A 26,286-nucleotide genomic window follows, 5' to 3' on the forward strand; every position below is an offset into this window, starting at 1 on the left:
CGAAGCTCCCGCCCGATGACGCGTGCGAGAAGGCATCGGCCACATCCCTCTGCCTGTTGATGGGAGTGCTGTAGAAGGGAGAGCCTGGAGCTCTCGCCCACCCTGCTGGGCTCGCAGCTGGGAGAAACTTGGGGGCTGCAACTACATTGCAAACTCCTCCGTTGATCTTTTTCAGTTGTGCGTTGATCCTTCTAAGACGATCCTGCAGATGAGGAGTGAGATGAAGAGCGCAAGGAGGAGTGAGGGAGAGGGAGAGAAGGAGAAGATCAACAGGAGCGAGAGGTGAAGAGAGGCAAGCACCTGCAACTGTTTCTTTCTTTCCGTCCAGGGGTTGTTGCTGACAGGAGGCTCTGCTTGCAGCAAAGGCCTTTGCGCTGAGACAGCCTTGGGCTTGTGCATCTGCCGGGCTGGAGTCGTTGGCTCGTTAGGCGGACTGTGGCCTGCAGTAGGCATGTGAGGTAACGCAAGGGACAAGGGAAGAACGGGAGGGAGAGGGAGGGAGGCGGGGAGAAAGGAACGGAGGAGATGCATAGAAGAGACCAGGAGAGATTGAGATTAAGGAATATGCTGGTCTCACCGAAGTGATTGCTCTTCTTTCTCTCCCTCTTTGCAGGCAGCAGCTCAGGAGGTTTTGACGGATTCTGCAACACAGGCTCCAGGTTGTATCCTTTCTGCAGTTTCGTACGCTTTGCCTCCTCCACTGTCAGGATGACTTCACCCTTTGCGGGGGTCAAGACCTGTTGGGCAGCCGCTTCACTGGACCTGAACATACAATGGCAACTTACAACCTGCTGCCCAGAGTTTTGATCTTGCATTGTCGACTGGGGCACTGAAGGAGAGGACGGCAGTCGCAGTCAACTTGGCTCCGTCCGATTTCCTCCTGCCTGATGAGAGACCTTGCAGTACTTGACAGCAAAGTAAGATCTCCCCTTCAAACACAGGAAACAGAGATGAAGCCGGAAACTGCCCGAGCGGAGGAATACTGTGAGCAAGAGTAGAGCTACAGCTGAAGGGAGAGATAAAGCTGGGAGGCCTCCTTGAAACTCTAAATCGGATGGAAGGACCAAGAAATCAAGCCTCAGGAACTAAGACCTCTGCTTTGAACCCTGGTTGATGATGGAATTCTAATCCCTCTATGAAAACCAGGCTCTTGCTCGCTGTTGACCAAAGCTTCCAATCTCGGGGCTACCGCTACGCACACTTCCTCTAAACGAGAATGAGCATAGATGATTGCAGCCTCTTCCTGTTCTGACTCCACAGACTGTCAAGCAGACAGATGTATCAAACTGACAACAAAAAGCAGGTAATTGTAATCTAGATGTCCACGTCAGCAATTTGAAGTGACAAATGCAAGCCTCACCAAGATTGCTGTGATGATCACAATCAGTGAACGCGTCGATACATCAGACCGCCGAATTCAGAGAATGTTCTCCCTGTCTCTATCTCTCTCTTTCTCTTCCTCTCTTGTAGTCGCGAGATTAAACGAGAAGATGGAGATCAGATGCTGACAGGAGTGTTGTCAGCGACGAGGTCAAGGTCGATTGTTGATCTGCAGCAAGGTCTGAGTCAGATATCACTAGTCTACTTCTTTGATGAATTTTCTGTTCAAAAATCGACATATCTATGAACATACATCAAACATCACTTCTCGTCATTTGAGTGCAGCTGAAAGAGCAGAAGCAAAAGCACGGTTTGAACAGCTCATCAAACTTGTCTCGTCTGAGGGTTTGTACAAGCTGAGAAATGATGGCTTCTCATTCTACCTTCTCATTCTACCTTTCTGGGAGAAAATCAGGCACTGTTTTCGTGTCCTTGCTAACTGTCTTGCTATTTCATACAGCTAAGTCGAACTTCCACCCTGTGCACCACCGCCATCACGCATACCCGGTGACACACTTCCTGCCGTTCAAATGATATATACAGTCATCGCGCGACCAAGTGTAGGCTCATCAAGACAACACACAGATTATTGAAAAGGAACGATGACACATCAAACAAGAAAGTCAAAGATGGCCATGTTTGAAGCCGTATCAACCGCATTCGGTCGTGCACGATCAACGGTTGCGTGCGACCTAAAGCACCCTTCTTTGGTTCGGTCACACCTGCTGCTCAAACATTGTTCAGGCACACCTGACTCCCTTCCTATCGATAGTTATGAACTACAATGTCTCTTCCTCGCCACGACGGCCGAAATACTCAACATGGTCCCCCTCAACGCCCTCGCAAGCCTGTCCTGCCTTTGAATTGAACTTACTGGCCCTTCCCTTCCCGTTCAAACTGCCTCTCCTTCCAGTTCTTCAGGTCCTGAACGACCCCTTAGACTCAAGTGAATGAATTCATCTCCTCCGTCGTCCTGTTCTTCGCCTCCTGCCGCTCCTCCTCTTGCCTCCCCGCCTTGGTCCCCTCCCACCATTGCTGCGCGCCCTCCTCTGAGACCGTTACATCCTTTTAACGCGTGATTTCATTACTCAATTGATGGTTCAGAGTGGGGTGGGGTACTTATGGAGGGGTAGTAGTGACAGAGGGATACCAAGCATCCTCATAAGTGGGTACTTTACAAGGGGTAATATTGGGGTACAAAGAGGGAAGTAATGGGGTCCACGAGCAAGGGGCACACTAGGGGGTAGTCTGAGATGTTTGGGGTTCTGCTGAGATCAGTGATGGTGGGGTAGGCCCACTGTAGTAAACTTCTGGTGCCCGGGCCCGCATCATCCGAGGCTCAGTCTGCTGTCGGGTTGCCCTCGGATCAACCGGGTTGGCCGGGCCGCGCCCGCCGGCTGGCCGGGCCCCAGTGGGGCCGGCCCCGGCAGCCGGCGGTGCCCACTGGCCATCCGCCGTCGGAGGCTCACTGAGTCACCCCGGTCACGTCGCGGCCGGGGGCCGGCCCCCCCGGGCCCCGGGGCGCGGTTGAAGCCTACCGGGGGGGCCGGTCAGTCAGGGCCGCGCTGAAAGCACTGCACCCGGTGCCGCGCCGCTGTGCCGTCGGGCCCGGCCCGGACGGCCGACCGTACGGCCCGGTGCCGCCGCGCCCGGCCCGTTCCGACGATCGGGACCCGGCGACAGTCCGCCGGGCCGCGGGCCGGCCGCATCACTGATCACTGCGGCCCTGGCATTGGCATGTGAGTCAGTTCTTACCGTACCGTGACTGGCGAGTCCGAGCTCTCAACGTGACCCGGGCGGCGGGCAACTTGCCCTCCGTGACTGGGCCAACGGTTTTAGCATAGGGAAGCAAGTACCCCACCTCTCTATATCTCCTGAAACACACCGGTCATACTATGACTGGAGCGTCGCAACACTGACAGGAGGGGTGGTTGTCTAGACCATTGAGACCTCGAGTAGGGGTGGGGTGATCATGAACTGAAACTTTTGAAACGAACTTCTCGTGCCGGAAGGAGTGAAGAGGTGAGGTAAAGTACCCGGTAGTTTCATAGGATGTGGGGTAGGGTAGTGAGAAAACTGTGTCTTTGGGGGGTGGGGAAACCAAGGGAGGGATTCAAACCATGGGGTGGGGTACTTCAATTTCTGGAGGTTCTAGCGAAGGGGAGGTCCGTCAACAGGCACTCAAACAATTAGATTAATTGGAGAATGGAGGGGTGGGTGATTATAACAAACTGTCCATACAGGGGTAGGTACCCCCACCCCCAATTGTATCAGCGAAACTCCTCCCATCCTCCCAACAAATTCAAATACTTTGCTCCTACCACCCCAAACTTATCGATCTAGATACGTACTTTGTATGGGGTGGAAGGGTGGGTGGGTAATAAGCTATTTTGTAAGGGGGGGTGTTATTGATGCAACGAGAGGCGGTGGGTAGTCAGAATTTGCCAATTTGTCTCAGGGGTGGTACCCCCTACCATTCCCCTTTCACTCCAACTCCGAGTGATATGAATCACCCCCATAAATATATGCAAAAGTACCCCACCTTTCTAGGACACATAGTACCCCAAGGCATCCTGGACCCAGGTTCTTGAATTCATTACTTTGCCAGGGAGTAAAGAGGTGGGGTACATGACGGGGAGAAGAAGCAAGGAACGAAAGGGATGATAGTTCTATAACGCAGCAGAGAAACGAATCCGATCTACCTGGTACTAGAGTGGGAGGCCAAATTCTCCAAGTATGGTACGACACAAGCAAAATAGGTTACAAATAAAGTAGCAGAGATAACATTAAGACAACGTTTTGATTATATAATACACAATTATAAGAGAGACCTTGCCCGTGTAGGAGAAAATTGAAGTACCGGTAGTAAATACACAATAATGCTTGAAATAAGGGGGGGTACCGTCAGTAAAGGATTTGATTCTTTTTTCTCGTTCCTTGAGTATGTTCACGAGATACCGATCCTTGCCTAATGGGGTCACAACGAAACATCAGGGGTGGGTGTGATACGGAAGTTGATGATGATAGGGTAGGTAGTATCAAAAGCAGTTGGTTCCAGACTAAAAGGTGGGTATATGACACATAAATTGGGGGTAGGGGTATAGCACTTGGAGCAAAAATACGGGATTCGTGGGTGTAGGGGTAGTATAGAATGGACGGAGCAAAAGGGTAGGGTATCTATAGAAAACGGGTAGGGTGGATTTTCCCAGGGACGCCAGTGGCATGCACATACCAGAGCGAAAAGAACAAGAGAAGAGAAGAGAAGAGACGAGAAGCTGCGAAGAGAAAGAGGAAGGGACGAGAGACGAAAAAAACAAGTGATTGATCCTCCTGCTCAGAAAGCCAAGGCAACTGAGAACTTTGGTAGTTCGAGAGCAAAGCGGTTTACCCAGCAAGACTGGATTGAAGTGCATCGGTTGTGGTACCTATCGCACTTGTTCCTTTGGAGACTCCTCGACGGTTGAACTTGAGAAACTGGTTGAAACAATTACAGGAGATATTCACATCAATCGGGATACAATTCTTTTGATTTGTCACAAATACTTTCAAAACTTATCGCAATCCGCCTACTGCAACTTCAACATGTCTAGTTTGGGAGTGCATTCGGGAATGTCTAAAACAACGAAACAACCCAGCAACAGGAGCGTGTCAAAGATCCTCGGGCGCTCGTTGAGGAGAAGGATCCAAAGAACCAAGAGACAGCTCATTCCGAGAGCAAGCAGGAGAATGTCTCCAACGTTGGACATTTTTGACTATACTGGTAAGATCGCATGCTATGTGTAATGTGAACACAATTTGTCTTATCCTCTACGGCAGATTCCACATACGTCCAGCAAGACACCTACCAGTACCCGAGGTCCTTCCAGTCAGACTTCTTCGACAGCGAGGGGAGGGTGGTTGCTGGCATCGACTACGACGTGAAGGTGATGGAGCCAATGGTGTATCGTCCCATCACAGCGAGAGAAGTTCTCATGGGATCAGAAGTGCGCCAACACGGATGGAACGGAAGGATGAGCACAGAGGTTGCCAGCAATTTTCCAACTCGGCGGGACGCTTCCTCGTCGGTGGCTGCCCAACATGACGCGTCAATCGACGCTGGGAGTGACATGAACAGTTATGATGCCGAGACTATGTCTCCTTCGGAAGAGCCTTACGTCGAGACGAAGCAGGAGATGCCTGAGGAGCAGCCAAGAACATGGCAGGAACCCGACAGGGCCTCGTTCAAGACCGAGACTGAGCGGACTCCCTCGTCGCTGGGAGAAGAAGGTTCCGTGGGGACTTCGTTCCCGTCCACTCCCTCCGACGAGAGCATCGTCCCTCCCAGCATCTACTCAGAGACCACGTGCGATGACTTCTCCATGGAGGAGTGCGACCTGCAAGCCCTGATAGGAGGAGGAGATGACTTCCACTCCACCGAGGACTACGAGCTCATGAACCTCGGAGAGGCCGGAGAAGGTCAGGACGTTCATCCATGGGGCTGGCTGCAGCCTGACCTCTCCATTCAAACTTAATCCCTTGTTGTGTTTCAAGTGTATTCTTTCAGTTTTTGAACGTTTATCCCTTATCCGTCTATGCCCGTAAGTCAAAGCTCGTCCTGATAGGATCCTCACCCACAAACCACATCCCTCCTGCCGTGGACATCCCCCTCCCCGGGCCGCCATTGGTAGCTGCCTCCCTCCTGTACGTACACCAGCAGCGGCGTCACGGTCTGCATGGCCATGAATATCATCACAAATAAAGACAAACATTCATTTAATCACACTCGTCAATAATACTTGATCCCTAGGATTCACCCAAAAACCACATCCCTCCTGCCTTGGACTTCCCGCTCCCCGGGCCGTCAGCGGTAGCTGCCTCCCTCCTGTACGTACACCAGCAGCGGCATCACGGTCTGCATGGCGAGCGACAGGTCGCCGAGTCTCTTCGCCCCGAAGATCTGCACACTCTGCCGCTGAATGCGCACAGTCACCTGCTCGCACGCGTCAGTCGCCCGCTCCCTCCCCTCCCGCCTCCGTCACCTTGAGCCACTCGAGCTTGACCTTGATGCCCGTTGCCAGCTCGGGCTCGTAGGTAGCCGGGTGCTTGCGGGCGAGGCTGAGGTAGGACCTCTCTCTGTCGATGAAGCCCCTCGTCTCGAAGCCCCCGATCGTGTTGACGAGCCTGAACTTGTCGAAGCCTCGCACCTCCTCGATGATCCTCGCGATCCTCCTCACCACCCTCCTCATCAGGGTCAAGGCCGCCGACTCGGACTTGGCTCCTGCCAGCCGGATGCTTCCGGTGTCGAAGACGGTGGCGGAGGCAGAGCAGTCCTTGAACCAGAAAGTGACGGCGAAGCAGTTCTTGAGGTCTCCCCTGTACTGAACGTTCTTCAGCTTGCGAGCCAGCAGCCGCGTGTCGAGGCGGAGAGGGCCCTTGATCCTGGCGAGCGCGACTACGTTGTGACTGGGAGCGGTACGAGGTCAGCGAGCAGGAGGGACGGACGATCTTGGACGACTCACATGCGGATGTGGGGCGAGAAGCTCGCTTCCTCCGACTCGATCTTGACCACGCTGAGACACACCATCACGAGTGTGGCTAGACGCACACGCAAGCTCACCTGGAGAGTCCGGATGCCATGCTGATCGCGATAGAGAGGAGAGTAGACGAGTAGAAGATTAGTGTAGACGAGTAGACGAGTAGACGAGTTGAAGATTAGTGTAGACGAGTAGACGCGTAGACGAGTTGAAAATTAGTGTAGACGAGTGGACGCGTAGAAGAATAGAGGAGTAGATGAGTAGGAGATAAGTGTAGATGAGCAGACGAGTGAATAGATATTCAGTAGGCTTGTGCTGCTTCTTGAGAGCTGCTACACGTCTCCGTCAGCCATGTCCACCACTCCTCCATCCCTCCATCCTCCCCGTACCTGAAGCCGATGCTAGAGACAGAGATGGAGATACCTGTGCGGCTGCCTTGATGCATCTCAGGGTATGAAAACAGATCCTTGCTGAGCTCATCGCATCGAGCAGCAGCAACAGCAGAACAGGCTACGAGAAAAGCAGAGAACGATCTTCTCTTTTCCTCAACGACCAAAAAGCTTTGGGACAAGCACAAACGACCCAGACAGGCCTGCTCTCTATCCCTCGACGCTGTGGACTTTCAAGGGCTCATTGGACATAAAGGATCGGAGCAACAGGTCACGTCAAGTCATCTCAACGGCCTCGCATTTTCTCAGTCGATCTCTCGCGGTCTAGACCTACGAGAGACGATCGCTCCTGCCCTCACTTCATCGTGTTGATCATCCTTTGCTGCCCGTCCTTCTGCTTCTCACAGGCTGCCTGCAGGCTACCAACCTCCATCCCTACTCGTCACACTACTGCATGAGTGCAGGGAGGAGGAGGTTTGCAGCACAGGTGATGTGAGATCCGATAAGCACAGCTGTCTGTGAGAGACACAAGAGGTCTGTCTTCCTTCTGCCAGCTTTCTGCTGCATCTCCATGCTGATGTTATGTCTCTGCGCTACTTCTCGCTCTGCTCTGAATCTTAGAGCGTCGTCGACGTGTCTGCGGAGGAAGAGGGCGAGCGTCACTCGATGGCTCACGCCAGGCACGTGAGGGCTGACCTGGAAAAGATATGGGGAGAATAGGCTTGTGGAAGGACGCCAGGTTGCTAGAGGAGTGCTGGGAACCTGCGACGTAAACGAATGGTGCAAGGAGGGACATACCTGGAGCTTACGCACCATAGCAGTGGAGGGCTGGGCGGCTTGAATGCCTAACTTTGACCACGCGAGTTAAAAACAGCTGATGCTCAGGCAAATGACAGGGAAGCAAGATTGTGAAATGTAAAATCCTCTGCTTTCTCTAAAGGCCTCGTCCAATATCCCAACTTTCGTTGCTCCATCACTGTTTTTGCTATTGTATCGTATCAAAACGATTTGCTCTGGCCTGAGTCAGAGTCTTGTCTTAGCATCTTCTCTCTTCTCCTTTCCTCCCCCATCTTCCTTCCTTCCTTTCTTCCCCTCCCTCCTCCTTCTCTCTTCCTCCTTCTCTCTTCCCTCTCCTTCTCTCTTCCTCCTTCTCTCTTCCTCCTTCTCTCTTCCCTCTGCTGCTCTCTTCCTCCCATGCTCTCTTCCTCCTTATCTCTTCCTCATCCTGCTCACTTCCTCGTTCTTTCCTCCTCCTCTTTCTCCTCTCCTCTTCGCGCCTACCTTCCGTTCCGCGACCTGCTGCTGAGCAAGGAGCGGCGGCGTCCGACCACCTACCCACTTCTTTCTACTTCCTGGTCCCCTACCCCTTTTCCCCCATGTAGTACCCCAGAAAATACCTAACTCTACCCACCCCCAGAATCTGAGGTGACTCTTCATCAAAGGCCGCACTGGTTCCTAGCTCAACTCACGTGCCTCATGAGCCCCAGTGACTCGGATTCCCGGACTCCTGACAGTCCAGCGCCGGGCCGGGAGCCCGGCCCCGGGCCCCTATCATCCGATCATCGCGCCGGGCGGGATCCCCGCCGCGAGACCGTACTTCCGGAGACAGGCTCCCGCCGCCGCGGTACGGTCGGACTCGAGAGCCTTCAGGCTCCGAGTCCGTACGCCGCGGGCACGGTTCCGAAGTTCCGGGGGCCGCGCCCGGTCCGCGCGGCACCGTCCGGGGACTGAGTCCGATCCGTCACGTCGGAGTCCCGGCCGCGGCCGGCGGCACTGCACCGCGGCACCTGACTCGGCACTACTCTGCCTCGACTGAGTCAACCGGATGCCTGCCCTGACCGTACTTGTGCTTGCAGACGCAAATGCCATGATTGTCAGGTCGCATCTAATAATGACATTTACTTCAAAGCTAGCCAGTACGCCGTTTGAGCCCGGGCCTCTTCCCTCAGCTCTTGGATGTAGTGGCACTGACTTGCCTTGCCAGCCTCCGCAGTACCGGCCTGGCTTCGAGGCTGGCCAAAAGACGCAGCTGGACCGTAGTGCAACTCGGCATTCAAAATATGATTGTCACAGACTACACACCCCGACAAGGCCCCGGGTCAGCCGCATCTGTTACACCCCGAAGCTTTACGGGTTGCACACAAACCAAGCGAATGCTCAAAGAACCTCCGCTGGATCACACAGATGGTGCTAGACAGTATTATCAAGCTTTATTGCAGCAACCACACCAACACAGGGAAATGCGTGGTACACAGAGGGAGGGAAGACAGACCACACCTAGAGATGAAGATCTTGATCCTTTTATAGACCTGTGGAAGTCCCAGGGGTAGTGGTCCTCGCTTGCACGAGTCTTCCTGCCTCGTGCCGTCGCTATGGCCCCTTTGGTCCATGCCCTGCTCCTGTTCTTGTTTCTACCAGAAAGGAGAGCTCCACCGGTGCTTGATAGGGAAGCCGTCCCGGAGGGGTCCGCCAGGCTTCTGAACCAAAGTAGCCGTTAGAGAATCACTGTCTTTCGTCTGGATAGTTGTAGAGGCTATCCTTGTGCGCTGTCCACATTTCGAGTGTTGACCACTCCTGTGTTGGGCTCGATATCCTATGAGCTCTGATAGCATCGCACTGCCCCTCCTACTTGTTGTGACCTCCTGCCGGACCTCCAATGGCCCCTCCCTGCAAGTACTCCTCACCCCGCCACCCCCAGCATCGACACCACCCACTCGTCTCCTGCCTCGCCTCCCGGCCCCAGCACACTTGCCGTCCTCTCGTCCTCGTGCCCCAGGATCTCGTGACCCCGCTGGTAGTGCTCCTCGTAGCAAAAGCCCGCCTCGCCCAGCTCTCGGTTCGTCTCCGGCGAGCTCTCCAAGGTCCACAGCGCCTCCAGCCCTGCCGACGCCTTGCCGTCCGCCCAGAACGCGTCCCCGTCATACAAGCAAGCGCTCAGAGGCCCCAGCCCGTCGTCGCTGTGAAGCCTGACGTCGAAGGCTCGAGGGCTGCTAGCGGCAGCCGGCAACGACTCGAAGGCTTGCTCTCTCCACTCCACGCACTCGCGTCCGGCGCTGACGCACCTGACGCAGGGGCGGGACGGCTCGCACCTCGTCTTGGTCTGACGGCAGAGCTCGCAGGCTCGCTCGACTCTCTTCCTCCTCTGCCACGGAAACAACTTGCTCGTCGTCGTGCCGTCCGCTTGCGAGTCTGCGCCGAGCGGAGCCACGCGCTCCTGCTCGCCAGCCCTCACGACGGCTGTTGTCGCAGCGTACTCCTGACACTCGCTGCAGGCGAGCATGAAGTTGGTCGTGCAGCGCGTGCAGGGCTTATCCATGCTGCACTTGAGCTTCCGCTGGCGGCATCCTTGGCAAGACCTTCTCTTCTCGGCCCGGCGGGTCAGCTTGGGCCAGCTCGGGCTATCAGAGGCGAGGCCGACGGCATGCCATGCGCTGTAGGCGAAGCAGACCTGACCGCAGCCCCGGCGGTTGCACCGCGAGCACGGACGGAAGTCATCGCACTTGACCTTGTTGAACTTGCAGCGGAAGCAGGCGGCGGAGGCTCGACGGGGGGGGGCGATGGCATCTTGATAGGAGGGGAAGGGGAGGGAGAGAGAGCCAGGAGCAGGAGGACAGGGGGCCTTGATAGGGGAGGAAGAAGGAGAAGTCTGGGCTTCGAGGGGAAGGGTGTGGAGCATGTTTCAAGGTGTGGGGGCAGGGAACGCTAGAAGCGGACCGCCACTTCGTGTCGGAGTGCTGCGTCGTCATTTGAAGGCAGCATACTAAAGGGGGGGGGTACTGGCGCGTGGGGAGGGGAAGGGGTAAGAAGCAGAGGAGGGATGTGGGAGTAAAGGGGCTGGGGGTCGGGGGTCCGGCGGAGGCAGCGTGATCAGGTGAGGGGGGGGTATCGGTGACTCTGAAACTCCGGTGTCATCATCCGGAGCGAACCGACGCGTTTTCTCCGAGGGCGACCGTCACTTGGAGAACTCGCAACGGTTCGCTCCGGGGCCTTAATCCTATGGACACCTATACGCCCCGAGGTCCTAGGCTCCTAGGACTCAAAGGCCCCCTACAACGGTGCTCCGAGCGTCAATCATTAAAAAAAATTAGTAACTGATTTTTAACGTGCTCACCTTCATCTCCTTCCTCCCCTCGGTCACCTATGCCCTCCCCATGTCCTCTTGCTCCTGGCTCTCCCTCCCTCCCCTTCCCCTCCTATCAAGATGCCATCGCCCCCCCCCGTCGAGCCTCCGCCGCCTGCTTCCGCTGCAAGTTCAACAAGGTCAAGTGCGATGACTTCCGTCCGTGCTCGCGGTGCAACCGCCGGGGCTGCGGTCAGGTCTGCTTCGCCTACAGCGCATGGCATGCCGTCGGCCTCGCCTCTGATAGCCCGAGCTGGCCCAAGCTGACCCGCCGGGCCGAGAAGAGAAGGTCTTGCCAAGGATGCCGCCAGCGGAAGCTCAAGTGCAGCATGGATAAGCCCTGCACGCGCTGCACGACCAACTTCATGCTCGCCTGCAGCGAGTGTCAGGAGTACGCTGCGACAACAGCCGTCGTGAGGGCTGGCGAGCAGGAGCGCGTGGCTCCGCTCGGCGCAGACTCGCAAGCGGACGGCACGACGACGAGCAAGTTGTTTCCGTGGCAGAGGAGGAAGAGAGTCGAGCGAGCCTGCGAGCTCTGCCGTCAGACCAAGACGAGGTGCGAGCCGTCCCGCCCCTGCGTCAGGTGCGTCAGTGCCGGGCGCGAGTGCGTGGAGTGGAGGGAGCAAGCCTCCGAGTCGTTGCCGGCTGCCGCTAGCAGCCCTCGAGCCTTCGACGTCAGGCTTCACAGCGACGACGGGCTGGGGCCTCTGAGCGCTTGCTTGTATGACGGGGACGCGTTCTGGGCGGACGGCAAGGCGTCGGCAGGGCTGGAGGCGCTGTGGACCTTGGAGAGCTCGCCGGAGACGAACCGAGAGCTGGGCGAGGCGGGCTTTTGCTACGAGGAGCACTACCAGCGGGGTCACGAGGTCCTGCGGCACGAGGACGAGAGTCAGACGGCAAGTGCGCTGGGGCCGGGAGGCGAGGCAGGAGACGAGTGGGTGGTGTCGATGCTGGGGGTGGCGGGGTGAGGAGTACTTGCAGGGAGGGGCCATTGGAGGTCCGGCAGGAGGTCACAACAAGTAGCAGGGGCAGTGCGATGCGGCTGACCCTTGTCGGGGTCCGTGTGTAGTCTGTGACAATCGTATTTTGAATGCCGAGTTGCACTACGGTCCAGCTGCGTCTTTTGGCCAGCCTCGAAGCCAGGCCGGTACTGCGGAGGCTGGCAAGGCAAGTCAGTGCCATTACATCCAGTAAACAACATTACAAAATGCTACCTGACACACACCCCTGAGCATATGCCTTGGATCCGCCATATGCATATCCATGGAAAGCCCAGATTCGAGGCAATCGAACATCACACAGCAGTACAGGAGCACGTGGTAGATGGAGTGAGGATCATGGAACAGGCTCCCATCCTCCTTATCACGGTCCGCTGGACCATGGCGTTTACCCTGAGGCTGTTACGGCAACTACAGAGGTTCATCAAGACGGAGGCCACGATGCCCTTGGGCTCCATCCACTTCGCAAACCTCTCAAAGAAGCGCATGGGAAGATGGGAGTCCATCCTGCCCAGCGCATCCTCGTGATCGTAGAGGTCTTAGAGGATATCCCTCCTCCCGGTCCTGAAATTATCCCTGTAGAGAAAGTCGAAGCCGCCCTCAGAGCCGGGGACCAGCGGCGGTAATACCCATCCGCCCCGCGGACATAGGCCGTCCCCTCCCGATTCACATCGAAGGGATGGCGGAGCTCGAGGTTCTTCATCACCGCCCCAAAGCCCGAGGAGCTCGCAACCCTCGCAAGCCTCTCGTTCGACCAGTAGCAGTGCCAACCGCAGCCAGTGAAGCACACCATCACGTCGTTCCTGAAGCTGGAACCGAACCTCTTCTTGCCAAGCTTCGAAGCCCCATACACAGGCTTGAAGCCATCCACCAGCTCCCGCATTGCGATATCATGGCTATACACCGCGCCGAAGTGGAAGGAGACCAGACGATTCCCCATCTTCTTCATGAAGTCCAACACGCTTATGTTGTTCTTCTTCAGGAGCATTGGAAGGGGATAAGGCACGCGGAGTTCAAGAAAAAGGAGCATCAAGACCATTTATGGAATGGATACCATGGGAATGGAGATGAGGAACGGGACCGGGATGGTCCAGACTTCCGCAAGTCCCGTTGTGGAGACCGGGCAGACGCTCCCCTGCAATGTCATCGATGCCCTGGAGGGGGCGATGTTTAACGTGAGCTGCTCGGGGAGGGTGGATTTCATGGTGGACATCCTGGACCGGAGGGGAGATCCAGTGGTGGTGAGGTGCTTCCACCGGGCCTGCTGGATATTAAGCATAAGTTTCTCACCCCTGTCGATCTAGAACAGACTCTTGCACATACATCTAGGAGGCAGGCAGGCAGGCAGGCAGGCAGGCAGGGAGGGAGGGAGGCAGGCAGGCAGGCAGGCAGGGAGCGAAGGCAGGCAGGCAGGCAGGCAGGCAGGCAGGCAGGCAGGCAGGCAGGCAGGCAGGCAGGCAGGGTGGGAGGGAGGGAAGCAGGCAGGGAGTGAGCGAAGGCAGGCAGGGAGGCAGTGTGCAGGCAGAAAGGCAGGGAGGCAGGCAGGCAGGCAGGCATATAGACAGACATATGAGTCTGTATTAGAGAAACATTGAAAGGTTTGTATGGGTGGGGTTCAAGTACTAGGAGGCTTAGACATGTTGACAAGGATGTTTCAACAATCATTGAATTCACCTCAGGGGCGACGTAGGTGATTCGGTCTTTCAGGAAACACCTTGAAACAAGCGAGTGTATTCAGTGCCGCATTCCAGTCCCGGGATTTAATCGGCTTTTCTTTGCAACTGCCACGATAATAGTCAGACGAAAAGGTGAATTACGCCAGTATACAAAATATTACCTCGATGATCTGGACTTCTCCTTGTTTCCAACCTCCAGGTCCCGTCTGGTTTTTTCCTTTTCATTTCAATCCGTCGAAGTACATAGAGCTCAGAACCACAATCGTTACAGCACTTCGTAGTGCGATATTCGTCAATATCGACGACTCTGTAATGATTCTCGAATCCCCTTCTGCTCCTCCTGACTGGTACCAGCCGTTCTCCTTAAAGTCCTGAAGACGGGAACCTTGCATTTCCATAGGCGACAACAGGTTCTATTTCTCCCAATGTTTTCATTCGGCGGATAAACCTGTCGACTAACTTTCGTTTCGAAATGTAGATGTCGAATTTCATTCTGGCATTCCTTCGCTTTGAATAATGCGTTGTTAACTCTTCCCAATGAGTTGCAATTACACGAAGGTAATCTTCGAATCTTGATAGACTGCCGCCGGACTTTCTCGGGGATGCCGTGAAGGTCTTTTTCGAGAGACCACGATCTTCGAAGAATTTCAACATAAACATTTGTCTCGATTATCTCGAACAGATTTTTCTGCAACCTCTGATCAAATTTGTCATATGAGAAACTAAAGAATTCGTCGTCCATTGATAATCCAATAAGTTGCCTTATAGAATGAATGAAGATTCCTATCTGCTATGAATTATCCCTGTTAAACACGCCTGTCTTCAGCTTGTAGTCTTTCCTTTGAAACAATACATTCTTAACGTCTTCGATTTCTTGCTGATGATTAATATGTAACTCTCCTTTGCAGAATTGGGTAATGAACGTTCCCAATCGGTTTGTAAAATTTGCTTTCAGGTCTTGGTAGAAATTCGTTCCATATTGATTTGCAGCGAATACAATTGCTTGTGAATCCCTTTTGATTCTACACAGGTCAACGAAAAGATGTTTTTTCTCTGACCAGAAACGGTGTAGAGTTGGATACTTGTCATCTTTACGGTTTAATTGTTCCATTCCAAGCGTAAAAACAGTCCAGAAGAACGTTGACTTCGCTCTCTTGATTTCATCGACTACACCTTGTAAGTTCCCTGTATCTCTTCCCCATATCAGAAAACAGTTGAATATCATACTGCCTCTTAATGTGATCTGACTGATATGTAGTACCCATCTATCGATCACGTCCAAGATTGATCTATTCTCTACCTTTAGTATGGAATACAAACCACACTTGACGACTCTTGTAAACGGGTATGCTAGTCTGGTGAAAACGAAATCATGCTAGAAAGTAGACGGTCACTACATTGTTCCATTACCGTCGTTTCAGTGCATTGAACCGTGGGCCACAAACTTTTCTGAGGGCGGGAAGACAGGAGGCCTACCACAAACTTTTGTGGGTGCTGTATGAGGGCCTAAAACAAACCGGTTTGATTTTGATTCTATTCTTAGTGCTTACTACATGACTTTTAGCATTTTAACTCGACTTTTTCCTCCTGTACAATACTTTTAAGAGAGGTTTTCCCTGCTAGAGTCTATTAAAACTTCGTTCATGGATGGAGGAGGCACCAGCCCACGCTATGGCACGCAGCAAGCAGATCGCCCGCAAGTCGACCAGGTCTACTCGTTTCCTCCCCTCCCTCTACTAATCTCTACTTCGAACAGCATGGCATCCGGACTGCCCAGGTGAGCTCGCGTGTGCGTCTAGCCACACTCATGATGGTGTGTCTCAGCGTGGTCAAGATCGAGTCGGAGGACGCGAGCTTCTCGCCCCACATCCGCATGTGAGTCGTCCAAGATCGTCCGTCCCTCCTGCTCGCTGACCTCGTACCGCTCCCAGTCACAACGTAGTCGCGCTCGCCAGGATCAAGGGCCCTCTCCGCCTCGACACGCGGCTGCTGGCTCGCAAGCTGAAGAACGTTCAGTACAGGGGAGACCTCAAGAACTGCTTCGCCGTCACTTTCTGGTTCAAGGACTGCTCTGCCTCCGCCACCGTCTTCAAAACCGGGAGCATCCGGCTGGCAGGAGCCAAGTCCGAGTCAGCGGCCTTGACCCTGATGAGGAGGGTGGTGAGGAGGATCGCGAGGATCATCGAGGAGGTGCGAGGCTTCGACAAGTTCAGGCTCGTCAACACGGTCGGTGGCTTCGAGACGAGGGGCTTCATCGACAGAGAGAGGTCCTACCTCAGCCTCGCCCGCAAGCACCCGGCTACCTACGAGCCCGCGCTGGCAATGGGCATCATGGTCAAGCTCGAGTGGCTCAAGGTGACGGAGGCGGGAGGGGAGGGAGCGGGCGACTGACGCGTGCGAGCAGGTGACTGTGCGCATTCAGCGGCAGAGTGTGCAGATCTTCGGGGCGAAGAGACTCGGCGACCTGTCGCTCGCCATGCAGACCGTGATGCCGCTGCTGGTGTACGTACAGGAGGGAGGCAGCTACCAATGGACGGGCCGGGGATGGGGGAAGTCCACGGCAGGAGGGATGTGGTTTTTGGGTGAATCCTAGGGATCAAGTATTACTGACGAGTGTGATTAAATGAATGTTTGTCTTTACTTGTTTTGTTCTTCTCCTCGATCTAGTAATGAGTGAGATTCCTTGACCAGGCACTATCAAATCCGAGCATTTCTGTTGGACTAGAAATTAGATTACAAGTCCACAACACAACTTCCGAAAGCTCTGTAGTGAAAGAAAGATTTACTTTTTACAAAGCGGAATATTACATATCAAAATCTGTATGCATGCCTCTTGTATATTCAGTTCACTTAAGAACACCAGAACCAAGCAACTCCACGATTATCAGGACGATGGGTCAACAAAGCAATCAGGCAAGCATGCACATTCATTGTAAGGGAGCATTTTCCTCCGGTGTTCTGCCATTTTTTGGGAACGGCGTCGCCATGTTGAAATGCTCACACCAATAGTCCGTGTAGTTCTTGAGCAAATGAGGCTCTGACGTCTTGTCGTAGTCGTCATAGAGCTTTGCGCAGTATTCTCGATCGATGTCTCCTCCGAGCAGCGCGGTGAACGAAGCAAACATCCACGATATCAGCTGATCAGTCCTCCAGGTGGAACTCCTGTCTTTAGAAAAGTCATTCTTCCTTTTGATACAGCCCCCCCCCTGCTCCTGCTCCTGCTGCTGCTTCTGCTTCTGCTCCTGCTCCTGCTCCTGCTCCTGCTCCTGCTCCTGCTCCTGCTCCTGCTCCTGCTCCTGCTCCTGCTCCTGCTCCTGCTCCTGCTCCTGCTCCTCCCCTACTCCTCCTGCTGCTTCTGCTCCTGATGCTCCTTCTCATGGTCCTCCTCTGCTCCTCCGGCTGCTTCTGCTCCTGATCCTTCTCCTGCTCCTGCTCCTGCTCCTGCTCCTGCTCCTGCTCCTGCTCCTGCTCCTGCTCCTGCTCCTTCTCATGGTCCTCCCTTACTCCCCCTGTTCCTCCTGTCTCTCCACTTCCTGCACTTGGACAGTCCGACCGAACCAACCAGCCATGAACTGCATATATTCCATTTTAATTTTAAGTATTTCATACAAAAATATTTCAAAATGGTTTTATTGAAGTTATATTTGTCTAATTTTCTGTAACTGTATTTCTTATACATTATATATACAGTCAAAGTGTAAAAACACTTTTTGAAGCTATTTTCGGTACTGCCCTCCCGCACCATGGCGATCAAGGCTCAGGTCAGTTTCAGCACTGGCGGCCACGGGGTGACAGACTGCTGGGGAGGGGATGAGCCTCTGGGGGGGGAGTGAGGAGGAGGAGGAGAAGGAGGAGAAGGAGGAGGAGGAGGAGGAGGAGGAGAATATGGTTATGGCTGTGGGATAGTTGTAAAGGACTGAGGAGTAGGCACAGAGTGAATTGTCAGGAGTCATGAATATAGAGATTCGTCGAGGCATCGAGAGTAAGGAGATGCAGAACGATCAGGTCTTTCTTTGGTCGCCATATTCGCTGCTGATGTCTACCCGCACATCTCGGCGACGACTGACCGTGTGCAGCAGGGGCAAGAGGGCTATGGCTCGACGAGCATGCGGCAGGGTGACCATGTCATCTATGTGAGCATCGGAGATGCCCAGGGTCGCAGAAGACATTTTGGTGAGAATCGGATGGGAAAGGCTGTGTTGGGAGGCCTTGCCTTGGTTCTTTGTGCCTGCCTCCTCGTTTCTTCAGCCATGGAGGAACGAAAGTATGTACCCTTCTCCAGCGTTCTTGCGGTGTGGAAGGAGCAGATGGCAAACATCAAGAAGCTTGAAATGCAGCTTGCTGCCAAGGAGGTGAAGAAGGACATGGTAAACAAGGCTTCGATGCACCTGCGCGCTGCGGACAAAGCGATCGCATTTCAGCTGGCAGCTCAGCCGGTCACAAGCAAGCTTGCAGTAGACTGCGCAAAGAAGGACTCGTATGACATCCTGAAGAACGCTTTTACTGGCCTTGCAACCAACATCTCAGCTGAGAATGCAACCTTGTTTGCCAAGGACCAGGAGCTGTACGCGGCTGCCACAGAGGCCAAGGAAAAGTGGCTCACAGCTGAATCCAAGTTTCGCAGCGCAGAATCCGATCACAAGTCAGCTAAGGAAGCTGCAGCCTACGCAAGGTCAAAGTACGACTTTTACGAGTCGGCGGTGACTCAGGGCCAGAACGAGTATGATGCGGTCAAACCCCAACTTGATTCTGAGAAGAGTCAGTTGTCTGCAGAGCTCCCAATCTTGCAGCAGATCAAGGCCCTGATTAGCTCGATGAACGGAGCATCGACTAAGGCAGCCCCTACTTCTCTCATGCAGGTTGGCAACTTGAAGTCGCTCATCCTCTCGCTCTCCCCACCGTCCCGGAACAAGAAGATCGCGAAACAAATCACTCACGTTCGAACGGTTCTGGCAGAGACTAACACAGTCGGCACCATGGCTAGCATGCTTTCAGTCATTGACGGGATTGTTTCTCACATTGAAACCCGAGTCACCGAGATCAACAACGATGTCGCCAGGATGGAGAGCGATCTCAACGACAACAAGGGAAAGAGAGAGTCTTGGCAAGAGAAGGTCGTGGATCTCTCAGACGCTGCTGATAAGGCCGAGAACAAGATGAACTCGGCTGGTTTGGTCCGCCAGCAGCTCGGTAAGTGATAGAGAGGAGGGGGTGTAAGGGTTGAAGAGCAGTGAAGATTCATCCAGGTGGAGATCACTTGGTCAAGCAACAGGACTACGAGGACAATCACGCTACCTTCTTGGACGAGGCTGAGAAGGTTTGTGACTGATGAATTGTCAAACGGACAGCTGACATAAACTTTGCAGTTGACCAGACAGTCGACAGCCATTGCAGTCATTCTGAAGAAGATCAATGATGCAATCAGTCAATGCGGCTAGGTTGCAAAGCGCCATAGCTTTGCCATACTTTCAAACACATCTTTCTTCTCACTCGTCAAGTTTGAGTAAAGTTTTTTTACTTGCATCACAGCTCTGCACTCGCAGCACTGAATTAGCAAAACCTGTGTAATCACCAACACACAAGTGTCTTCTTTCAACAGTAATAATACACAATTCATTTCTCTTGTTTCAATTGCACACTGGTTAGCTTCATCCACCTTGCTCGAACCCTGCGAGCCTTATGATCAGGTAGAGGAACTATCAGTAAGAGTTCGCACATGTCCGAACGGCAGGCCCCTCAGGCATCGTCGTCTGCCGCGCCTCCACTGACGTTCTTGAACTCATGCAGCGTGTGGTAAATCGTTCTGAACGCAATGTCGATATCCCTCTTGTTCTTGGCACCCGTAAGAACAATTTTCCCCGAGACGAAGATAAGGAGCACAACCTGAAACTCTCTCAGCACATCCTTGTACCATCAGCAAGAGGGCAGTCAAACCTTGGGTACCAACATTCGGTAGATGAGACCAGGGAACAGCTCGGGCTCGTAGCTGCAGTAGTTCTGATGAGCATATGCAAGCTTCTCCAAGCGGATGGGAAAGCGAACATCGCACGATCCCACGATGTTCTGTATCTTGAACTCTGTGAACTTGGCGCTGAATCCAAGCTTCTGGATGATGCGAGCAAATTTTCTGGAGGCTAACCTTGCACTCTCTTCGCTCTTGGCTCCTGTGCACACCATCTTCCCCGAGGCAAAGATGAGCGCTGTTGTCTTAGGCTCTCGAATTCGCATGATCACTGCTGCAAATCGCTTGGGATTGTACTCGGCGTTTCTGGCCTGAAGCGTGATAGTCTTCAAGTTCAAGCTGCAGTTGAGATTCACTGTCGCAACGATGTTTCTGCACAATCAAGTTCAACGAGTGGTCAAGTCAGACAACGAGCAGCTTACTGCAAGGACGGCGTGATGCCATTTGTCATGTCCAGATCATTGTCATACTCATTCATCATTCCATTATCACCCATGTCATCGTTCATCGACATGTTGATGCTGATCAAACTTTGAGATCTCCAGAGAATCCGTCCGTGGAGAACTCAGGCGAGCAAGTTCAGGTTGTGCAGTGGATAGGGCTGTCTGGTTACAAGCTATAGCGCCATGAATCTCACGCTCTGACCGGTCCAAGTCTGTAGTGACCAGTAAGAGAGATGGAGCTAACAAAATAATGGGCAAGAGAAACATCGTTTGGGCATGCGGTGACAGAAACATAGCACGAGACGAAACAATGACGGGTATGCACGCATGCCGGTACACCAATAGCGCATAAACATGCACTGTAATACTCCCTATACAGCGATGAGAAACCAACTAGTCATGTCAAGTGAAATAACAATCATTCACTCGATATGCAAAGCGATTGACCCTATGGCTGCCCCTTCCTAACGAAAAACCTTTCACACGCATATTTCCCTTTCATCCGATGCTACATAAAGAATAAACCACTTTTCCTACCATTTCATCACAAAATGATTCTTCGCCATCACAAAAATGTTTTCAGTGAGGACTAATATCCTAATCCTCCTCCATCCTCCTCCCTCCCATACACGATTTCATCCCGCTGCCGCCGCATGGCGACAACCACATCGATCCAGGAATTGCCAAGGGGGTCTTTTGAAGACATGGACCCACCCCTCTATCCACATAATCTCCTAAGGAGCTAGGAAAATCAGTTGACACTTATACTAATTTATTTTTATCAAATATGTCATCGGCAATGTAGACTAAAACATGTGAGGGGTAGGACAGACCACCCACTAGTAATTTTGCACCCACCCCGGTAATATTTATACTGCTTTCCGCGTGGGAAGGAACAAAAATAACGACAAATTGGTTTTAAATCCTCTAAATGTATTTCTGGTACACAAATGCAATTGAAGTTGAAAAAATAAGAATTGCTTAATGTTATGTCATGTACAAATTAATATATCTATTGTATAAATTCGTAATAAATTTAGTACACGAATATCCTTATATCGAGTATATACACAAATATGATGAAAAATAATCAGATTACAGTACCAATTTGAGTAGAGTTTATTTGTACCATTTTTAACATTTGTACAGAGTAGAACAATAATATTTTTGAATGGTACAAGGAGCCCAAAAATGTAATTGAGTTAGCTGTGAGTGCACGGCTTTGCTCGTAGAATGCAAGTAGAGCGGGGGCAAAAGGGGGATGAGGGTAAAACAGGGGTTGTCGGGGCATGGCCGGGGCTGACTGGATAGCGAGATGCAGGAAGCAGGGGGAGGAGATCAAGAAGATCGTGAGAGCATGTGAGGAGGAGGGGAGGAGCTTCGTAGACCCGCTCTTCCCTCCTTCCCCCTCCTCGCTCGCTCGATGCACAGGGCACGAGGAGGTCTGGTCGTGGAGACGACCGTCGGAGATGTGCGATGGAGAGCCCTCGTTGTTCTCAGGTGGGATGGGAGCTGGAGATGTCGTGCAGGGGAGGCTCAGGGACTGCTGGTATCTTGGAGCGCTCTCCATCATGGCAGGGAGGAGGAGGGAGAGGCTGGAGGCTCTGGTGTGCTTCGGCTGGGTTGCTCGAGGGGTCCATGCGGTACGGTTCTTTGTGGAAGGGAGGTGGGTGGTGGTGGTGGTAGACGATCTGATCCCGTGCGATCGTTTCGGAAGGCCCATCTTCGGGAGGTGCAGGAAGATGGAGCACTGCTGGGTTCAAATCTTCGAGAAGGCCTTCGCAAAACTCTGCGGGTCGTACGCTGACATCGAGGGTGGGTCAGAGGAGGAGGCCCTGGTTTGCTTGACTGGGGGGATGCCCAAGATTGTTGACCTGCGAGAGGTTCGTTAACGTGTCAGCATGCCCTCCCACCCCTCCTACCCACCCCTCTTACCCACCCCACACACCCACCATCCCCGCTCGCTCTTGCTGCTTATCTCGGCTTGCGCTGTGTTGTAGTGGTTGATGATGATGTGTTGGCCGCCGTCAGAGGGAGGAGCTGCTGCTGGACGGGCAGATGTGGGTCAAGCTAGTCAAGTACTCCGACAACGGGCACCTCATGGGCTGTGCCAACCATGTGGCCGCAACCAGCGGCAACATCATCCGGGATCACGCTTACTCCATCCTGTCAGTCTACTCAGGTAGTGAGGTGAGGACCTAGTGCCCCATGTTTGATGCGTTCTCCTGCAGTTCCGCACGTTCCAGGAGACGGGCTGCTGCTCCTTAGGAACCCTTGGGGCAAGCATGAGTGGACAGGACGCTACTCCCGGGAGTCTCCGTCGTGGGAGGATGTCGACGACAATATCCTGAGCATGCTGGGGCTGACGCGCGAGGCGTTAAGACGGGAGGTATTCGAGGATGGCAGCTTCTTCATGTGCTGGGAGGATTTCTACTCCCACTTCGACAGGATCTACGTGTGCAAGCTGCCCAAGTCAGGATCTTCCCGCCTCACGCTGGAGGGGAGCTGGAGAGGGGAGAGAGCGGGGGGCTGTCTGAACCATCCTACCTTCTCCGACAATCCCCAGTACCATCTCACGGTCCCGTTCCCTTCCACCATCCTCGTTCAACTGTTCCAGAAGCAGGATCAGAGCGATCAGAGCTGGAGGCTGTCCACCAGCCCAGCTCGGCATATCGGTGATCCGTGCTGGGGTGCTTGGTGAGGCGCGGCTGAGCGTGCCCTGCAGGCCTGTATGTGGTGGTTGCCAACGACCTGCCCGAGGAGAGGGCGCTGTGCTACGTGAAAGATGCTCCGGGGATCATGGTAGCGAAGACCAAGGTCTTCTTGAACGCATGGCAGACTTCGGTCAAGTTCAGGACCGCTGGGTACGAAAAGTTTGTGATATTCCCCTGCACCTTCACGCCGGGGGTCGAGGGTCAGTTCGCGGTCTCCGTGCTGACCCTGGGGGCCTCTCGCCCCGTCGTGCTCAAGGAGCTGACGCTGCGCCATGAGAAGGTAGCGGTGGAGGGAGAGTGGGGGCTGGAGAGCTGCGGGGGGTGTATGAATCATGCTACATGGCTGGAGAACCCAGCGGTGCTCTTGCACGTCAAGACCCCAGGGGGCAAGGCCTCCCTCTTCCTCCAGCTCAGCATCCAGCTGCAGGCGTCGACAGGGATGGGACTCTACGTCTTCGCCTATGAAGGGGAGCCGTCCATCGGCAGGAGGAACCTCGTCCGCTCGACTGAGCCCTTCATGGTCGCCAGACAGGTTGAAAGCCGAGGCTCCTCCCTGTACCCTCCAGAACCTCTCAATACACCCTTCCGCACCATCCTCGCCCTCCTCGCCCTGCTCCTCTTCCTCCTCCTCCGCCTCCTGATCTGAGCTTCAGGTCTCCCTGGATGTGTCAGGCCTCGTTGGCTCCTTCCTCGTCCTGCCATGCACCTTTGAGCCGATGCAGCACATGGGAGCTTTCACTCTCACGCTCTTCAAGGACCCGGAGGTGACGGAAGTCTCACCCCCTTACAATCCTCTTCTCATCTTCTTCCTCTCGCTTTCATCGTCCTTGTGCCCTCCTCTCATCCTCTCCTCCTCTCCTCTCCTCCTCCTCTCCTCCTCCTCTCCTCCTCCTCTCCTCCTCTCCTCCTCTCATCCTCTCCTCTCTTCTCCCTGCTCACTGTTTCTTCCTCTCCCCGCAGATCGAGGCTAGCATGGAACTTCTCTCCTGCTCCTGCAGGCAGCTCTTCTCGCACGGGGAGCTAGGGAGGGTCTTCTCCATCCCCGATCGATCGCTGCTGCTACAGGAGGTGAGCAACGGTCAGCATCGTATCCTCCCTGACGCTGCTGCAGATCCATCGCCTCCTCCAGCTCCCTGCCCGCCTCTCTGCCTCCAGCCAGACACCGCGAGAGAGTCATGGGCATAGAGTGAGGGTAACAAAGGTAGGAGGAAGGAGTAAGGAGGAAGGAGGAAGGAGGAAGGAGGCGGAGTCGCTCACTTGGTTTGAAGGAGGACGAGGACGAGGACCTTGAGCTCGCTATCGCCCTGTCGCTGAGTGAGAAGGAGGCAGGGAGCTCGTAGGTGGCGAGGGGAGCGAGATGTGAAGGATGGGAGGGGGCAAAGATGCGAGGGGGGTGAGGAAGGCAAAGAACGGGAGAGGAACATGCGAGCAAGGGAGCACAGGGAGCGGGAAGTAGAGAGTACAGGGAGCAGGGAGGAAGGGAGCAGAGAGCAGGGAGCAAGGGAGCGGGGAGCAGGGCAAGGGGGGGAGAAGAAAAGTATCACTGTAAACTATACGATCTTAATGAAACAATAAAATTTTGAGAGCTTGACAGGGTTGACCGCTACAGGGTCAACCAGTAGTCTACGTATGGGCAATCAGAAGGCTTGGGAGGGAAGGAGGATTGAGCAGTCTGCAGGAGGAACAGGTCAGGTGCAGCTGGGAAGAGAGGGTGTCATACCGGGCAGATGGAGGTGGGAATGGAAGAGAGATGGTCGAGAGAAACCTTAGGGCGATTGACAACGCGGAAAGTTGCTTCGCCGGGAGAGACATTCTCGCTGAGATGAGAGGTGAGAGGAGAGGAGGAGAGGAGGAGGGAGGAAGAGGAGAGGAGAAAGGAGGAGGAGAGGAGGAGGAGGAGGAGGAGGAGGAGGAGAGGAGGAGGAGAAGAATTGGAGAGGAGTAGGAGATGTAGAGGCTGGGGAGCATGGGACAGATAGAACGGAGTGCAGGGGAGGAGGGGATAGGAGGAGGAGAGGAGAAGGGAGGAAGGTAGCAGAGAGATGAGACAAATCTTGTGGAAGGAGCAAATTGAAAACCAGGGAAGGAGGACGTCTCTGGAATGTAAGGAGCAGAAGGGAGGGAGGGAACGAGGTGGAAGAACGAGGAGGAGGAGAAAGGAGGACAGCGAACAACCTTCGGACTCGTTCTACTTGCCCGTCGTAGAGGAGAGTCTCTACAAGCTGAAAGACTTCCTCCATCGTCAGATCACACTTGATCACGTCTGCACCATTGTCAGTTGCAGGTGGTGAGGCAGCGAAAGATGACAAGGAAAGTGGAGGAGGGAGAAAGAGTAGGGGGAGGACGAGGACGAGGACGAGGACGAGGACGAGGACAAGGACGAGGACAAGGACGAGGACGAGGACGAGGACGAGGACAAGGACAAGGACAAGGACAAGGACAAGGACAAGGACGAGGACGAGGACGAGGACGAGGACAGGAAGTTGCAAGAGAAAGGGCGGGGGACGAGAGGCGGAGGAGGAGCATGGAATACCCTTGGCTTTCAGAAAGTCCCTGACCTCAGCTACCGAGCCTCCCTTCCTCTGTCTCATGTTGAAGAAGCAGAGAGCAATCTGTGCGCTGCTTTCGACCATCTCCGTGTCCAGCTCGCCGGACGTGTACCTTGCAAGCAGCATGAGGACAGCAACAACCATCCTCCTGCTGCTCCTTCTCATCCTGCTCCTCCTGCTCCTGCTCCTGCTCCTGCTCCTGCTCCTGCTCCTGCTCCTGCTCCTGCTCCTGTTCACAGTCTCGTGCTCCTGCTCTTGCTCTTGCCCTTCCTTCTCCTGCCCCTGCCCCTGCTTCTCTTGCTCCTCCTGCTCCTCCTCACCAGTTCCCTCCCGTCAGCTCTGCGCTCGGTTCGAGCTCGTTGAGGATGTACATCTTCTTCTTCCCCGTGTGCACGGAGGTGAAGTCTTTGATGAGTTTCCTTAGCAGACAAGGCACGTCAGGCCCTCCCGGACACCACGGGCAGCGCGGTCGGCACCTCTTCATCAGCTTCTCGATGATAGTCTTGATCGTGTTCTGGTTCGTAATCCCCGTCCTGGACTTG

At 54.2% G+C, this 26,286-nt stretch overlaps 10 protein-coding genes across 10 annotated transcripts; 5 read left to right on the forward strand and 5 right to left on the reverse strand.

The window, feature by feature from the left end:
• The first annotated feature begins 4,933 nt into the window (after positions 1 to 4,933).
• Positions 4,934 to 5,943, forward strand: GUITHDRAFT_152738 (hypothetical protein). The gene has a single exon (XM_005832434.1). The coding sequence runs from the start codon at positions 5,316 to 5,318 to the stop codon at positions 5,889 to 5,891; it is 576 nt and encodes a 191-aa protein (XP_005832491.1). The 5' UTR covers positions 4,934 to 5,315; the 3' UTR covers positions 5,892 to 5,943.
• Positions 5,944 to 6,116: 173 nt separating this feature from the next.
• Positions 6,117 to 8,586, reverse strand: GUITHDRAFT_152739 (hypothetical protein). Its single transcript, XM_005832435.1, has 7 exons — positions 8,564 to 8,586; positions 7,979 to 8,131; positions 7,283 to 7,919; positions 6,977 to 7,225; positions 6,879 to 6,929; positions 6,399 to 6,822; positions 6,117 to 6,349 (listed from the first exon to the last, which is right to left on the reverse strand). The coding sequence occupies exons 4-7, from the start codon at positions 6,994 to 6,996 to the stop codon at positions 6,221 to 6,223; spliced, it is 624 nt and encodes a 207-aa protein (XP_005832492.1). The 5' UTR covers positions 6,997 to 7,225; positions 7,283 to 7,919; positions 7,979 to 8,131; positions 8,564 to 8,586; the 3' UTR covers positions 6,117 to 6,220.
• Positions 8,587 to 9,962: 1,376 nt separating this feature from the next.
• GUITHDRAFT_108774 (hypothetical protein) lies at positions 9,963 to 10,958 on the reverse strand (the record flags this gene model as incomplete). The annotated part of the gene is made up of 1 exon (XM_005832436.1): positions 9,963 to 10,958. One exon carries the CDS (start codon positions 10,956 to 10,958, stop codon positions 9,963 to 9,965), a length of 996 nt encoding a protein of 331 aa, XP_005832493.1.
• A 464-nt stretch (positions 10,959 to 11,422) lies between these two features.
• Positions 11,423 to 12,928, forward strand: GUITHDRAFT_108775 (hypothetical protein; the record flags this gene model as incomplete). The annotated part of the gene is made up of 3 exons (XM_005832437.1): positions 11,423 to 12,366; positions 12,679 to 12,769; positions 12,818 to 12,928. 3 exons carry the CDS (start codon positions 11,423 to 11,425, stop codon positions 12,926 to 12,928), a joined length of 1,146 nt encoding a protein of 381 aa, XP_005832494.1.
• An 11-nt stretch (positions 12,929 to 12,939) lies between these two features.
• On the reverse strand, positions 12,940 to 13,388 carry GUITHDRAFT_108776 (hypothetical protein; the record flags this gene model as incomplete). The annotated part of the gene is made up of 2 exons (XM_005832438.1): positions 12,940 to 12,976; positions 13,030 to 13,388. 2 exons carry the CDS (start codon positions 13,386 to 13,388, stop codon positions 12,940 to 12,942), a joined length of 396 nt encoding a protein of 131 aa, XP_005832495.1.
• Positions 13,389 to 15,833: 2,445 nt separating this feature from the next.
• GUITHDRAFT_108777 (hypothetical protein) lies at positions 15,834 to 16,669 on the forward strand (the record flags this gene model as incomplete). The annotated part of the gene is made up of 4 exons (XM_005832439.1): positions 15,834 to 15,853; positions 15,901 to 15,951; positions 16,008 to 16,431; positions 16,481 to 16,669. The coding sequence occupies 4 exons, from the start codon at positions 15,834 to 15,836 to the stop codon at positions 16,667 to 16,669; spliced, it is 684 nt and encodes a 227-aa protein (XP_005832496.1).
• Positions 16,670 to 17,819: 1,150 nt separating this feature from the next.
• GUITHDRAFT_139066 (hypothetical protein) lies at positions 17,820 to 19,514 on the forward strand (the record flags this gene model as incomplete). The annotated part of the gene is made up of 5 exons (XM_005832440.1): positions 17,820 to 17,837; positions 18,010 to 18,081; positions 18,156 to 19,266; positions 19,323 to 19,393; positions 19,443 to 19,514. The coding sequence occupies 5 exons, from the start codon at positions 17,820 to 17,822 to the stop codon at positions 19,512 to 19,514; spliced, it is 1,344 nt and encodes a 447-aa protein (XP_005832497.1).
• A 63-nt stretch (positions 19,515 to 19,577) lies between these two features.
• GUITHDRAFT_152740 (hypothetical protein) lies at positions 19,578 to 20,695 on the reverse strand. Its single transcript, XM_005832441.1, has 4 exons — positions 20,461 to 20,695; positions 20,011 to 20,410; positions 19,793 to 19,959; positions 19,578 to 19,744 (listed from the first exon to the last, which is right to left on the reverse strand). Exons 1-3 carry the CDS (start codon positions 20,550 to 20,552, stop codon positions 19,813 to 19,815), a joined length of 639 nt encoding a protein of 212 aa, XP_005832498.1. The 5' UTR covers positions 20,553 to 20,695; the 3' UTR covers positions 19,578 to 19,744; positions 19,793 to 19,812.
• Positions 20,696 to 21,770: 1,075 nt separating this feature from the next.
• GUITHDRAFT_139068 (hypothetical protein) lies at positions 21,771 to 24,535 on the forward strand (the record flags this gene model as incomplete). The annotated part of the gene is made up of 10 exons (XM_005832442.1): positions 21,771 to 21,830; positions 21,913 to 21,981; positions 22,011 to 22,364; positions 22,513 to 22,663; positions 22,713 to 23,156; positions 23,207 to 23,727; positions 23,849 to 23,959; positions 24,156 to 24,263; positions 24,307 to 24,396; positions 24,464 to 24,535. 10 exons carry the CDS (start codon positions 21,771 to 21,773, stop codon positions 24,533 to 24,535), a joined length of 1,980 nt encoding a protein of 659 aa, XP_005832499.1.
• A 263-nt stretch (positions 24,536 to 24,798) lies between these two features.
• On the reverse strand, positions 24,799 to 26,228 carry GUITHDRAFT_108781 (DNA-directed RNA polymerase III subunit RPC34; the record flags this gene model as incomplete). Its single annotated transcript, XM_005832443.1, has 6 exons — positions 24,799 to 24,867; positions 24,916 to 25,012; positions 25,371 to 25,458; positions 25,729 to 25,856; positions 26,065 to 26,163; positions 26,221 to 26,228. The coding sequence occupies 6 exons, from the start codon at positions 26,226 to 26,228 to the stop codon at positions 24,799 to 24,801; spliced, it is 489 nt and encodes a 162-aa protein (XP_005832500.1).
• Positions 26,229 to 26,286: the final 58 nt, after the last annotated feature.

Source organism: Guillardia theta, assembly GCF_000315625.1.
Source record: "Guillardia theta CCMP2712 unplaced genomic scaffold GUITHscaffold_35, whole genome shotgun sequence".
NCBI lineage: Eukaryota > Cryptophyceae > Pyrenomonadales > Geminigeraceae > Guillardia > Guillardia theta.

Excerpts from the sequence above, each read along its gene's own strand:
- GUITHDRAFT_152738 (XM_005832434.1), top strand. The coding sequence starts at position 5,316 with ATGGTGTATCGTCCCATCACAGCGAGAGAAGTTCTCATGGGATCAGAA.
- GUITHDRAFT_152740 (XM_005832441.1), bottom strand. The coding sequence starts at position 20,552 with ATGTCGATGAACGATGACATGGGTGATAATGGAATGATGAATGAGTAT. Across the intron at positions 20,411-20,460 it reads GGCATCACGCCGTCCTTGCA|AAACATCGTTGCGACAGTGA; the intron begins GTAAGCTGCTCG and ends TTGATTGTGCAG. Across the intron at positions 19,960-20,010 it reads ACCGAATGTTGGTACCCAAG|GTTGTGCTCCTTATCTTCGT; the intron begins GTTTGACTGCCC and ends AGAGAGTTTCAG.
- GUITHDRAFT_152739 (XM_005832435.1), bottom strand. The coding sequence starts at position 6,996 with ATGGCATCCGGACTCTCCAG. Across the intron at positions 6,930-6,976 it reads ATGGCATCCGGACTCTCCAG|CGTGGTCAAGATCGAGTCGG; the intron begins GTGAGCTTGCGT and ends GGTGTGTCTCAG. Across the intron at positions 6,823-6,878 it reads TTCTCGCCCCACATCCGCAT|TCACAACGTAGTCGCGCTCG; the intron begins GTGAGTCGTCCA and ends TACCGCTCCCAG.